This window comes from Asterias amurensis, chromosome 1, assembly GCF_032118995.1.
Source record: "Asterias amurensis chromosome 1, ASM3211899v1".
In the NCBI taxonomy this organism is placed as follows: Eukaryota; Metazoa; Echinodermata; class Asteroidea; order Forcipulatida; family Asteriidae; genus Asterias; species Asterias amurensis.
Window position 1 is genome coordinate 23920565 of NC_092648.1, and position 14675 is coordinate 23935239.

Here is a 14675-nt window from a genome sequence, read left to right on the forward strand (position 1 = left end):
AAAACACATTTTATTGATGTTCAATACATATATCAGAAATAAATGACAGCAAAATTAACTGTTTTACTTGAATTCACTGCAGCATCCCTTTAAGTAATCCATATCCTTAGCAATAATTAACCCCTTCCCAAAATTCTTGCCCTTAATCACTTTTAATAGTTTACTACTTTTTTTTTCAACAGGCCTGGTCTTAAACCAAATTGTGTCGGACCAGACAGAAATTACGGATCCTGCAACATCCAGGATTGCCCGGAAGGTTCCGAAGATTTCCGCCACGAACAATGCTCCAAGTACAACACTGAGCCATTCCAAGGGAATCTGTACACCTGGGTGCCCTATCTAGGAGGTGAGTAGACCATAGAGTAAGGACAGAGATTACTCTATGAGTAGACTAATCTATCTTTATCAACGCCTGGCTCTTATGCCTTGATTGACGTGAATAATAACTGCTGTCTTAATGACACCTGTTACCCTTAAATAGAATTCTCTTGGCGCATCAAATGGGCTATCCTTACCAAGTCAAAATCTGAAGTAAGCACTTACAAATGTAAACAAAATCGCTGTCAAAACAGATTTTTTGTAAAAAAAATTGTTGTTAACACCAGGGAGTGTTTTCGTCCAGCAGTTTTGTAAAGCAAAACAATCAGGTGAACTTATTTTGTGCTGACTGAATGCCAATATTGAGTAGCAAATGGTGATGTTTGAGTAGCGACAGAAACATTTTGTGAAACATTTTGCTCTCCGTTACAAGGGAAATCGTTCCCTGAACTCCTTGCAGATGCCCAACGCACCGCCGCAAAATGCGCATCTACCATTTCCATAATTTTGGGAGTCAATTCCTCTCTGTAGAATTTGATTCCCAAAACAGCAAACAGGATTGGCACGTGTAAGTGCGCTTCACAATGATTGTGCAAAGGTCCAATAAATGTCTATTAATATAAAATTGTCACTGTGTGGTTGCAGAATGTGGTTATTAAAAGATTTGGATCTAACAATCCCTCCATAAAACACTTGACGCATCATGTGTAGTTTTTTGTTATCACTGTAAATTCATTGACTGGAGACTGCTTGGCCCTTTGTGTATCCCCAATTTTATGGATGTCTGACTTGAAGTTCACATAACACACATTTTTGTGGTTTTTAATGGCCCTCTTTATCAGGCATAACTAAACACCATAAATCTCTGGGAAACATTAATCTCAACATCCCAGAAGCAATAAACTCCGAAGAGGGGAATTCTCTCCAGGTTGAGGAAAAACAAAAACAACTGATGATAAAAAAAATAATAATACAAAATAAAAAAACCCGAGTAGCCATTTCACGTGTGACCTTAAAAACAGAGAGGTCAGGAAATGGAGACATAATAAATACAAGGGCCAGTCAATTAGCGATTATTGGACAACCACTAGGTTATTATTGGATGCCAACTGGCTGAATTTCTTCCTTCCTCTATGGCCTTATGGGGGTATAAACAATAGAGCAGCCTTCACTCGTGGTACATGGGTACCCAGGATGCGCTACTGTTCTGGCTTCAGGAGGGTTATTATTTTTTTTGCGGACAGGAAGTGAGTTTTGGAAAAAGTGTTTATTCACCAATCATCTCCTTCCACTTCACACCAGAAATTGAATCAAGAGCATTTCCCAACGTTGCCCTGTGTTAGACAGAGGAAATCTAAAATGTTTTGTCATTGTCTCAACTTCTGTTTGTGCTTCTGGTTTTACCGCGTAGCTGATATGCAGACAGTTACACAACGCCGTTGATATAGTGTGTAACAACATCGGTGCTTGGGAAAACTATCAAATCACTTCCTCTAGGTGGTGTACATTTTAAGCATAACATTTTGCTGTGAACTAAGCTTTTTTTCTGAGCAGGCTATCAACGACTAAGAACCCTTTTTTCTTTGAAAACAGAACCAGTCATTATGATTCTATATCATAACCATTGAGGTATATTTATTGGTTGGAAAAGAACAAGGGCTATGGGGGCCATGGAATGCCCAACTTTATAGAGTCCTCTTTGGGCTGAAAATATTGCTTACCAGTTTTCTGCTAAGCAGAAATGGGAAGGATACAAGTCAAAAATGTTACTAGTGGCATGATAGTTTGGCTGTTTACCTTATTCTGGTAAGCATAATTTGTTTGTGCTAAGCTACTTTTTGAAACTTGGTCTGGTCTTGAAAATGCTGTTCTGCTGTACCAGGTTAATTCAATATATTATTTTTTAAAGGTGATTTTAATACAAAAATGTCTGAAGCAAACACTTATTTCTGTGGGAGAAAAGGTAGCCTTGAAGTAAAAGGAAAAGCTATTATACTTCAAACCCAGATGTACTGTAAGGTCATGAATAAAAGTAATAGTGAACTGGAGAGATGTCCCTGGACCTTACAAGTTACTTCCATGGTCAGAATTTGTTGTGTAAATATCATAAATCAGTTGTGTGAAGTGATCATTCATAGTTGGCATTTCAACACAAGAATTCACTACTGTGGTTAAGAAAATAAACGAAATTACTGAGGGTTAAAATTTCCCCCCAGCCACAAAAACCTGACCATGTGGTGGGATACTGAATTTATTACGAGCTTGCCACTCAGTTTCAAATGATTGACATCTTAGTTTCTGTCTTTGAAGCATGACTTTGTACTCGACCATGGGCATTGTTTGATTCTACTTTGACATTTTTTCCCCCCACATTTCAAAGAGTATGTATCCAGAAGACAGGTACCAACAGATACATTTACATGGAAAGTATGTCATTAATCTATTTGTGTTTTTTGAAAGAGTTCCACTAGTTTTCAACAACACTCCAATTCGAGCGTTCTCCCTTTTTTAATAGTGGTCCATTGGCCAAATGCTGGCCAGTTAAAACACCTGTTGGCTAGTTTAGTGTGGAAAAGCATCCCTGTTTCATTTGAAATATGGACCAGTGAAAAAGCTGACAGATTAGTGAAACGCCAATTTAACTGGTCCTGCTGGCCAATCATTAAAAAGTCAAACCCTCTTTTGGTGATCAGTTGATTCAATGAAAACTATCTAAGGGGTTTATCTCTGGATAGGAATTGTATTCACGTTTATACTAAGCTTAATTCATTTGCGACGAACAAAGTAAGCAAAGGTGATGGGGGGGTAGGTTTCAATTTGCGTATAATTGTATACGTTTTTTCACAGTATTAGAATTTAGACCATGTCGCCTCTTTATTTGAAAAAACTCCTTCACCATCACTCTAATTTTTCTTTTTTAGAACAATGCATTTCTTTATAGATCTTGGGGCTTTTTTTAAGTTGAGAAGAAAAAAACTGTTTCCTGGTCCCCTAAGGAAAGGCCCTTGTTCCGTGCTCTACTTTCTAAATTAAGAGTCATCTTGGCAGGAAGCTCAATCATGACAATTTCCTTTAAATGAGTTAGTTCACTTCTGCACTTTTCTTCAGTCGGCATTTTGGCAATTGTCCGTGACTTTGCAGAATGGTTGGGGCAAAGCTAAACTGTTTCATGGAATGTGAACATTTCTTGACTCAAGGTTTTAGAATTGAGTGGTTCATTACAGTTAATAATTGATCTATTTTTGCATTTGAAACTTTGTTGTGTGAATTCTTTAATGGTTGTACCAAAATTTTGCATCAAAGTTGGACTGAAGATGTGATTCAATACTTGGTAAAAACCTTAATTTGGTTGACCAATCAATTTTAGTTTAAAAAAAAGGGTAAATATCAGGCATAATATATGCATGCTCGTAATGGCGGGAAAACACTGATACATTGGACCATGTTGCTATGCTAGGTTGTCACCAGCGGACTTGTCTATCTTTGATGTCATTGCCCCCTTAAAGTATCTTGTCTACTCTTGTCAATCAACAAGAAAGCCAAGGGAGGTCCAAGTATGATCAATGTTATGTCAGGGATCACCGGAGATGGTTCGCCCCAACAATGAGCCCCATTGCTTTTGATCAATATCGAACAATCGGGCTTCACACCCATTTACGTCAGGCTATTTTACCCATTGATTGCACCATACAGCAGACTTCCTGTTTCTGTATGGGGGTCCCTTTGATCAAATGGTTACCCATGAAATGCTATATTGGTGATCAATGGGAACTCTCCTGAATCATGTATGAAATGTGTATGACAAAAGGAACCGCCAGTAGTTCGCATGAGAAGAATTTATCAAATTGCTTTATCTCCCTCCCTTCAAAAAGAGTTACACTCATTTTAATTCAGGATGCAATTTTGTATGTCATGGGTGTTAATTTAAATCTAATATCTTGGAAATGATATTAATATAAAAAAAAATTCTAAAGATTTTTCAATGCAATAACAAAACAAAACTATTCTGGATTTTCCATGCATCCTTTGGCTTTTTCAAATGGAACGATCTCATGACGAAAAGCAGAAACAAAACACCATGTTTTGCAGTTGTATAATTTGAATGAAGCTGATAGCAGGTCACTGCTGAATGTGACCCCAACCTTCTCTCTAAACCCAACTCCTCTAAATAGAGCAGAACAAAAACCAGACAATCAAAAACTTTTTGTTGTTGCCCGTTTTGTCTCTGAGACGAAACAAAAGAAACCACTACTGGTTTGGTTTTGCTTTGCATTCATCCATCCAGACATCCTCGGAAACCAATCAGTTTGAGTCTGCATTCATTGTCTCATGAGAGCTGAGAGGTTGAGAAGAGTGCACTGTGTAGGCCTACTTGTGGTGAAAAACCCAGTCAGTGAAACTTATTTTCCCACAAAGTGGCTCGCTGGTGGAACACTGATCAACCCACAGAGAGAGCTGGGTCAATATTGACGATCAATTTAAAAGATCTATTGATAGCAGTAGCTGGATTGTTATGGTTTGGCATTGTTTGTGTCATCTGCCTTTTGTTCGGTATTATTGACTGTTTATGTTTCAGTCACTGTGTCTTTCTAGATGCACACACGCTTCTTCACTGCTTAATCTGATTGGCTCACTGAGGTCATCCAACAACTAATAATAACCTTGGTGATGGCACATTCTACTTTTAAAGCTTGATTTTTTTGTTCTTTCGCATTGCATGAGAACTTCTGAAGTGTTCTATAATTATGGAGTCGTCAGTAAAGTGTATGATCAGAGAGCTACACTGACCATGCACTGACAAAACTTACGAAGTTCTGTCGTTTCTCATGCAGGCACGATACTCAAGATTTCTTTTAAGTCTGGTTTTAGATTGTTTAGCCCTTGGAAACATCAGCAGAATTGTGATTAAAATAAATAGCCTCTAAAGCTACACCATGTGTACATTTAGGTCTGACCTTGTACTCAATGAAATGTTCCTACTTGTTTCAAAGGACCAAGGCAGTGAGAAATGGAAAATGATCAAGCTGTAGGGATGCACCAATCATTATCCAGACTCTCTCTCTCCTTCAGTGTCAGTGCTGTTTTTACACTCAGCTTATTGTGCATTCTATACAATAAAACTTACCTTTCAAACATTATCACTACAAAGTCGGACAAGTGCTGTTTAATATACTTCCCCACAAACTCAATATTTTTCAAAGTGTCTCAAAAGAGTTTGGCTACAGCTATGGCTAGATTGTGCACTTCTGCCTATTCTTTTACACTGACAGACACACTGATTTAGCTGTATCTGTAGCCGAAGTCGCCATTTCGGACACAGCCTATCATTCAAATGTACTACCAAAGCTTGATAAAAAGTTCCACATTCCAATATGTTTTGTTTAGAATCGTCCTGAGGTAGTGTTCTAAAGATTACAACAGGAGAAAAATAATTATAAGGCAATCATTCCACTCGACCTGTGGAGAAATTTTATCAATGACCAAATTATTTGTTTGATTGGCCTTATGGAGACACCAACAAGAAAGCATTGACAGTCCGTGTTTTGTGAGTCAACATTTGGGGTCCCTGGGATCCTCACTCAAGTCAAGCTTCCAAACCCGAAATAGAAAGAAAATAATGTCCATGATTTTTTTTTTTTTTATAGTTCAACTGAATAAAGAACCTTATGCTACTCATGTACAAATAATGAAAGGTGGTATCAGGGCTGGATAACAAAACACAACCCACAGATTTCACGCACTATAAATTTCTGGTTGTAAATCATTGAGAGCTGCTGAAAGACTTGAGGCTTGCTATAAAAAAAATGTTAATGTCAAAGTTCATGTGAGGACATGCTGGAAGTGCCATTTGGCTTGCCCTGGCATAAATCATGCCAGTTGAGTTTCTGGTGGTTGATATTCAGGTTGATGGCTTAAAATGATTCTGAATCATTTAAGGATTGGGGTACTTTTGGTAACACAATGTCAAAAGATTTACATTAAACCTACACAGTTTAAAGGAAATGGTAGTAGGAGGCTCCCCTTTACTACAAAAAGTACACAGGGGTGGATTTCACAAAGAGTTAGGACTAGTCTTATCTCAAGTTAGGACTAGCCATACGTTTTTGAGATCTCCGAGGACTTGTCCTAAGTTAGGACTAGTCCTAACTCTTTGTAAGATCGACCCAGTAAAGACACTGGACACTATTAGTAATTGTCAAAGACGAGTCTTCTCACTTGGTGTATCTCAACATATGCATAAAATAACATAACTTTGATAGTTTGAGCTCATTTGGTTGTCGAAGTTGCAAGATAATAATGAAAGAAAAAACACCCTATTCACACGAAGTTGTGTGCTTTCAGATAGTGATTTCCAGACCTCAAAATCTAATTCTGAGGTCTCAAAAACAAATTCGTGGAAAATAACTTCTTTCCCGAAAATTACGTCACTTCAGAGGGAGCCGTTTCTCACAATGTTTTATACTATCAACAGCTCCCCATTACTCGTTACCAAGTAAGGTTTTATACTAATAATTGTTTTGAGTAATTACCAATAGTGTCCACTGCCTTTAAGTGAAAAAAATAAATACATGGTTAAGAAAAGTTGTGCTGATTATTGTAACTGTTAAGACAAAAAGATTCAATGTGTACTTGGGTCAGTGTAAAAGCTGAGGGATCAGTGAATTTGAAAAGTATACTGGTTTAGCCGGCTAGTCACTGAAAAAGTTCAGGACAAACTCTGCATGTAATTTGAATACTTTTTTGAAATTATCCTTTCTATTCTGTTTTTTTTTCCCAGCTGAAAATAAGTGTGAACTGAACTGTATGCCAAAAGGCAAGAACTTCTACTACCGCATATCGAAACAAGTTATTGATGGAACACCATGCGAGTCGGACAAGCTAGATGTGTGTGTTAATGGTGAATGCATGGTGAGTCTTTTATTCTCAAATTGTCTGCTTAATGGATTAAAAATACACTCTTTGATGGAGCAAATTCATTCTCATCCAGTTCTCGTTCTTTGACAAAAACTTGAAAGTTTTTGTCAAAGAACATTCAAATGAGAGTTAAAACTCTCATTTGAATGTGACAACAAGGCAAGAGTACTGGTTTTTTTTTTTGCTCTTTGAAGGGGTGGATTTCACAAAGAGTTAAGACTAGTCTTATCTCGAGTTAGGACGAGTTACTCGTCCTAACTTAGGACTAGCCATACGTTTCGTATATCTCCTAGGACTAGTCTTAAGTTAGGTTTTTTCCTAACTCTTTGTGAAATCGACACAAGGTCTGGTTAATGTGGGGCCCAAACCATCCCATCTCTGCACCAAATTGTTTGGACTTATGATAAGATTTGGAATGCCTGCAGGCCTGTATGCTTCGTTTTTGAAAGGGCAAGGGCACCAATGCATTTTCTTCTCAGTAAAGGGTACCGTATGGGGGAATTGTAAATATCTACTGGGGCATTTCAAGGGCACCACGGCATAGTCTAGGGGGCATGGAGGCAAATGCCTTCATCAGTGCCTCCCATGAAGTATCAAGCCTATGCCTGATGAGACAAGCACTTGTTGTCTGGACCTACCACCAGGGGCCAATTTCATAGAGCTGCTTAAGCAAAAAATTTGCTTAAGCACGAAAATAGCAAAAAATTTGCTTAAGCTCGAAAAGAGCTGGCTTATTTTACACATGTTACTGGCCAAAAGTTCATGCTATGTACATTGCTTGAGACTGGTATTTAGCTGTTGTGTACTTAGCATAACAATTGAGTGGGGTCTTGGCCGATAATCTGATTTTACTAAGCAAGGAATTTTTTGCTTAATCAGAATTTTTTGCTTAAGCACCTCTATGAAAATGGGCCCAGCCCAACTCTTCTGACTCCTAATGTGGGGATTGGATATAGAAGGAATTGGGACTGTATATTATTTAAATTCAATGAGGGTCTTTCAGCTATTTTGGACAGTTCAAACAGAACCTTTTAAAATTTGACTGAAAAGTGCCAGTCAAGTGGAGGGCTACATGATGTCATTTTGTGTAAATCATCGGGGATTTGTATGTGAGAAAGAACAGTGATCTGCCAAAGCACCCAGAGCAGTGAGTCAATGCTGTGATCATTAACACCCTATTCAGTTGATGAGAGGGATTTATCAGAGTTAAAGAAGAGGTTGCTGATGTCTGGCAAGTTGGCAAGGGGGTCAATGTCCTCTGCAGTAGCAGGTGGTGGGTATGGGTGGGTATGGGATAATGTGTGAAGTTTATCAAGTACCAAAAGGCATATAGTTCACACAATGGGAAATAATGAAGAGAGAAAGACATCATCTGGCAAGGGGGCGGAGCATGTCTACTTTTCTAAGATTCTAAGAACATCAAAACTAAACAAAATGTAGGGATCAAATCAAAAGATTTCTTTAATAAAATATCATAATGTCTTTTGGAATATTGATAATGATGCTAAGACTATACTCTGGCATCTGCGGCAGATGCAGGTTAGGTATTTTCATATATTGAAGAGTTAAATTTCGGTCCTTCGATGCCGATTTTTTTTTTCCAGTAAATTATCAACGCGGTGGGCTATTTTATTTTGCAAATGATATGTCGTGTCAATGTGTACCGGAGGGGCAGATGATATCTTATCAGGCGGTGACTACTTGATGTGTGTGAAACCCCCATTGCGATAACCTTTTGTGATCTACAAGTTAGGGTTTGGGTTAAGGTTAGGGTTAGGGTTATGAAAATACATTAGGGGCATGTCTGAACACTGGGGTGTGGTCCGATCGTAGGGGTCTTTGAACATCCATGTGTCGGAACACTTGGGAGGTTTCGGAACATTTAGGGTATCGGGTGTCGGTACATTAGAAAGTCGGAACATGGGTGTGTAACCTTTCACGCAACCATAAAGAGTGAATGCAGGCCCTCCCCCTTAGATAATTATGTGTAAGCCTTCACTTACTTTCAAGACTGCTGTCTGTGAAAGAAATAAATGCTCTGAAAAAAACTAAAACAAAACCTGGACCAACCATTGCTGGTGTATGTTATAATATAACGCTCATAATTCTGTCTGATCAGTCATTGAGAATTATTGTTACTTTTCAGGTTCAATAAATTTGTCAGAAGATGATGGTATCGCTCAGTCAAAATCTAGATTTGTCTGGGGGGAAGGGGTAGCGACTGGGGTCTTAAGTCCCCTGCCCTCTCCTGAGGGTTTTATGGAGACCCTGTTTTTAAAGCACCTGGGGGGGAGGGGTGGGGTAAAGACTCTGTAATATCAGAGGAGGGAAAAACAAACTATTGAATGACATAAATTAAGCACACCCATGATTTCATATTACTCACAGGATGTGATCATTACTTTTCTGCGATGATATTTTACAATGCTTGTAGGGAATGCCCTCTATAGGCTGTGCAAGTCTTGCAGTTATTGAAAGAAAACAAGTATAATAAAGATTTCATTTTTGTATGAAATAACATGTGTTTAACTACTTTTTATAAACAGAATTTAAATTTCATGTAACTGAAATAATGTGTTAAAAATAACAATTTCAAGAAACAAAATTTAAACAGGAGACTAGAATACTTGTTGGCACAGACCATTATGTTGACCATGCATTGTGCATGCATGCAACTTTTCAGCTAATCAGCTTATTTCCTCTTTTTCTTTTCAAAACAGTGCCATAAAAAACTGAAAAAAGTTGAGTGTGGTCGGCCATTTCCCCTTTGTTTTTTGCAATTAGAAAGTCACAAGTCTATGAGGATGATTTGAACAATTGAATTTTTATCAGAAACCCCTATTTGTGAATCACGTCTGTATTTGTCCAACCACTACATTAATTTAATGATAACGAAAATGTCAGTTGGGCTAAGTAAATTCTAATCTTGTTTGATTTAGAAACCCCATCTGTGAATCATGCCTGTCTCATAAGTTAAATGATGACATAATCATCAGTTTGGATACATTCTGAGTTTGTTTATTTTAGAAACCCCATTTATGAATCACGCATGTGTTTGTCCAACCATTACATAGGTTTAACGATACCATGAACTTCAGTTGGGCTAAATTATTGCTTGTGTACTGTAAAAGAAATGGGAAGCTGAGATCAAGTCATATTCCCCACTTTCTTTCATTGATTTGTTAAATTTATTTTATTTTCATAATACTTCATTGCTAAATTCTACTCTCCCAAATGTATATTTAAATTTTTATAACCTGCACAGACACTAGACACTATTGGTAAATGTCAAAGACCAGTTTTGTCACTTGGTGTATCAATAACAACAAACCTGTGATAATTTGAGTTCAATATGTCATCGAAGTTGCGAGACAATAATGAAAGAAAAAACACCCAAGTTGTGTGCTTTTAGATGCTTGATTTCGAGACCTCAAAATCTAATTCTGAGGTTTCACAATTTAAATTCGTGGAAAATGACTTCTTTCTCGAAAACTACGTTAATTCTCCCCATTACTCGTTATCAAGTAAGGTTTTATGCTAATAAATATTTTGAGTAATTACCAATAGTGTCCACTACCTTTAAAACTTCAATATGGTTGGCACCAACTTGGTCCTGGAAGTTTGAATATGCGCAAGACTACTGCATTCTTTACCAAGTCCTAAGATGGTAATTTATAACCTAAACTCAATTCTACACAATTCCAAGTACAATATTTATGTAAAGGTTACCTTTATCTTAACAATTGATCCGTGTGAAATGTAAACTTTATTTAAGATAAAATAGCTAATGCTAACAGACTGCCTATCTTAAGACAACAGTGGCAGTAGTAAACCTGTGCCACTACCCAAGGCCAAACGAACTTCAAAAGCAAGATAGAGCTTTTGATAATATGATTTTTTGATGCAAACCTTTTTTTACTGACACCAATAAAATAACTCTAAAACATGGAATTGTGTTTTCTTTTGTTCTCAAAGAAATCATTTTAAAATTTGCGTTGTTGATCTAGAGAAAACTTGCTTAAGGTAAACATTTGGTAAGCACTCTTATTTATGGCAACTAAAAACTGTTGGTCAGAAGCCTACAGCAGATCAAAAGTATAGGGCCTCATCATTTTGAGAAACATTTCACTTCAAAGTAATGTGAAATGTAAAAAGATATCAGTTGTTATACCCAAATTTTAATCCGAGAAGCAGTAGTTTGAGTAACAATTCTCAGATTGTGTATTCTTGTTGGGGATTTGTCTTCCTGCGTCCCTAAATTGCGACCTCCTTTTTGAATAAAACTGTTACAGGTTAGTTTTATGGAATATCTTCATGATAGGATTTAGACAATTTAAAAGTTCTAAGTACAAAAGATATACATTGCCTTTAAAGCTATTGGACCCTTTCGGTATTGAACAGTATTGTCCAAGGCCCACACTTTGTGTATCACAACTTATATACCTGTATATAAAATAACAAACTTGTAAAAATTTAGGCTCAATCGGTCATCGGAGTCGGGAGAAAATAACAGAAAAACCCACCCTTGTATCCGCATGTTTCGCCGTGTCATGACATGTGTTTAAAATAAATCCCCAATTCTCGCTATGTTTTCTCAAAAAGTAAAGCATTTCATGGCAAAATATTTCAAGAGAAGTCTTTCACCACTACCTTCTGTAAACCCTGTAAGTTATTTGTAAATCTGTGAACCTTTTTTTTTTACCGAAAGGGTCCAAGGGCTTTAAATGAACAAGTCAACGCTGTGCTATATATTCCTTTTCAATAAAGACATTCAAGATCAGGGATTTACCTCTGAATCTGTTATCTCTATTAATCTAAAACCCCTGCCCCCAAGCTACCTAATAATAACTCCATCACTGTCAGAATAATGATCACTGTGTAGACATGGTCCCTACGGATTCATCATTATACTACCCACAAGGGTTTGGCCACCTGTGCCTACAAAACCATTACTCACAACGGAATGCCGCCTGTGTTTTGGAAGATACTGTTATTGAAAATGAAGACAAAGTATGGGGTTTTTAATATCAACTTGGGTGATCAAACTAAACAAATTTGATTCCCTCCCTATAAACCAAACCCCAAGAGATAATGTTCTGCTGGGTCAAAGGCCATGGGATTGGATTGCCAATTATAAAAACCTTAAACAAACTTGATGATGCTGTGGGAGCAAGATCAGTTTTGGATTATGTAGGAATAATTTGGATGACTGACTCAGAGGAAAGTCACCGCCATCAGAAAATTATAATAAGTTCCCAGGCCTGCAAGTTTAATCTTTGAGAGGACAAGGCAATTTCCATTTTGCAAAGGGCCCCCAGCGTTCTCCCTTAAAGGCAGTGGACACAGTAATTATTAGCATAAAAACTTTCTTGGTAACGAGTAATGGGGAGAGGTTGAGAGTATCAAACATAGTGAGAAACGACTCCCTCTGAAGTAATGTAGTTTAAAAGCACACAACTTCGTGTGACAAGGGCGTTTTTTTTCTTTCATTATTATCTCACAACTTCAATGACTGATTGAGCTCAAATTTTCTCAGGGTTGTTATTTTATGTATATGTTGAGATACACCAACTGTGAAGGCTAGTCTTTGACAATTACCAATAGTGTCCAGTGTCTTTAACTGATTGCCAAATGCTAGTTATAACACCTGAGGACCAGTGGAAATTCCCTCCAAGTGGTCTGGCTAGCCAGCCAGTGCTCAAAAGCATCCATATTTTGATATGAATATGGAATCATGAATAAGCTGATAGACTAGTGGAATGACAAGCTAACTGGTTCTGCTGGCAGTCACTGACAAGTTTAAAGGCAAACTTTGGCACTTCCATAGAAAAATCTTAAAGTCTATGCTCCTAAATGTCAAGGGGCACTAAGGCCAAGACCAGGGCAACAGAAGCCATGGCATCTGTGTAATTCTAGGGCTGCATTCAGCTCCTGGCTATTTATCCTCTTGCCTGTCTCTCCATCGGCCTGGGCGCTCAAGTCTACGCTCAGCATCCGACACTACTCGCCTCATGGAACCTAACTCAATCAAGCTTCTTAAAGCCATTGGACCCTTTCGGTACAGGAAAAAAAAAAAAAGTTCACAGATTTACAAATAATTTACAGGGTTTACAGAAGGTAATGGTGAAAGACTTCTCTTGAAATATTAGTCCATGAAATGCTTTACTTTTTGAGAAAACGGTAAAACAATATAAGTTCTCGTTAGCGAGAATTACGGATTTGTTATAAACACATGTCATGACACGGCGAAACGCGCGAAAACAGGAGTGGGTTTTCCCGTTATTTTCTCCAGACTCCGATGTCCAATTGAGCCTAAATTTCCACAGGATTGTTATTTTATATATAAGTTGGGATACACGAAGTGTGGGACTTGGACAATACTGTTTACCGAAAGTGTATAATGGCTTTTATGTCGGCCTCAAGTCGCACATTCTCACATTTTGCTCCACACACCTGGAATGCACTCTCCCCTCAATCAGGAAATCCGACTCTCTTCGAACATTTAAGAAGTGTATCAAACATTCTCTATATCCTATCTAATGCACTGCGTTCTTGACGTAGTGGCGCTATATAAATGCCCTATATGTTTGTATGTATGTATGTATGTATGTATGTATGTATGTATGTATGTATGTATGTATGTATGTATGTATGTATGTATGTATGTATGTATGTAAGGGGACACTTGAGGAAGTGGTCCCTGAGATAATTTTAGGCAATGTCATTTTGTTTTATTAAACAATATGTTTGTTTTTAGTTATCAAAAACCTTTCTTGAGAGGACAAGGCAAGTTCCATTTTGCAAAGGGCCCTCAGCGTTCTCCCTTAACCGATTGCCAAATGCTAGTTATAACACCTGAGGACCAGTGGAAATTCCCTCCAAATTCCCTCGAATTCACCCAGGAACAAAGATATTGACAAAATAGGGACACTGCCAACATAGGGCTAGATAGCTCAGTTGGTAGAGCGACGGCACGTTAATCCGGAGGTCGTTGGTTCGAATCTCACTCTAGTCAATTCTTTGTTCAACCCCCAAAAATCAAAAACTTTTCTTGGGATGACTTTTGGACTCTGTTTTGTTTCATACTTAAAAGTTTAAGTTTACTACATTGCTACTACACCTAGGGATTACTGCTTGCAATGAATTTGTTTCTTAAGAAAAACAAGGTAACTTGTTTATTTAAATTTAGTTGTAATACGCATTTTTTTCCCATCAACTGTTTGTGACTAACTTTGGGATAAAATGATCAATCAAAAGAATTAAGAAAAGCTAAAAGTATGCTTTATCAAAGGGGTGATACAACGTTTGACAGCCTGTTTAGTTTCATAAAAAAAAATATTGCAACAAACTTGTAGCAACTGATTTAAAAATTTATAAATTTATAAACACAAACTTTGGATTCAATATCTTCATTCTTGTTTCCTTGAACTTGCCATGTCACC

General features: G+C 37.5%; 1 protein-coding gene across 1 annotated transcript in view; it reads left to right on the forward strand.

Moving 5' to 3' along the window:
- LOC139954541 (papilin-like) overlaps window positions 1-14675 on the forward strand; it is a 76851-nt gene that overhangs the window by 19938 nt on the left and 42238 nt on the right. Inside the window, exons 4-5 of the mRNA XM_071954391.1 lie at window positions 183-346; window positions 7097-7227. Coding sequence (XP_071810492.1) covers window positions 183-346; window positions 7097-7227 — 295 coding nt within the window. The remainder of the gene's footprint in view (window positions 1-182; window positions 347-7096; window positions 7228-14675) is intronic.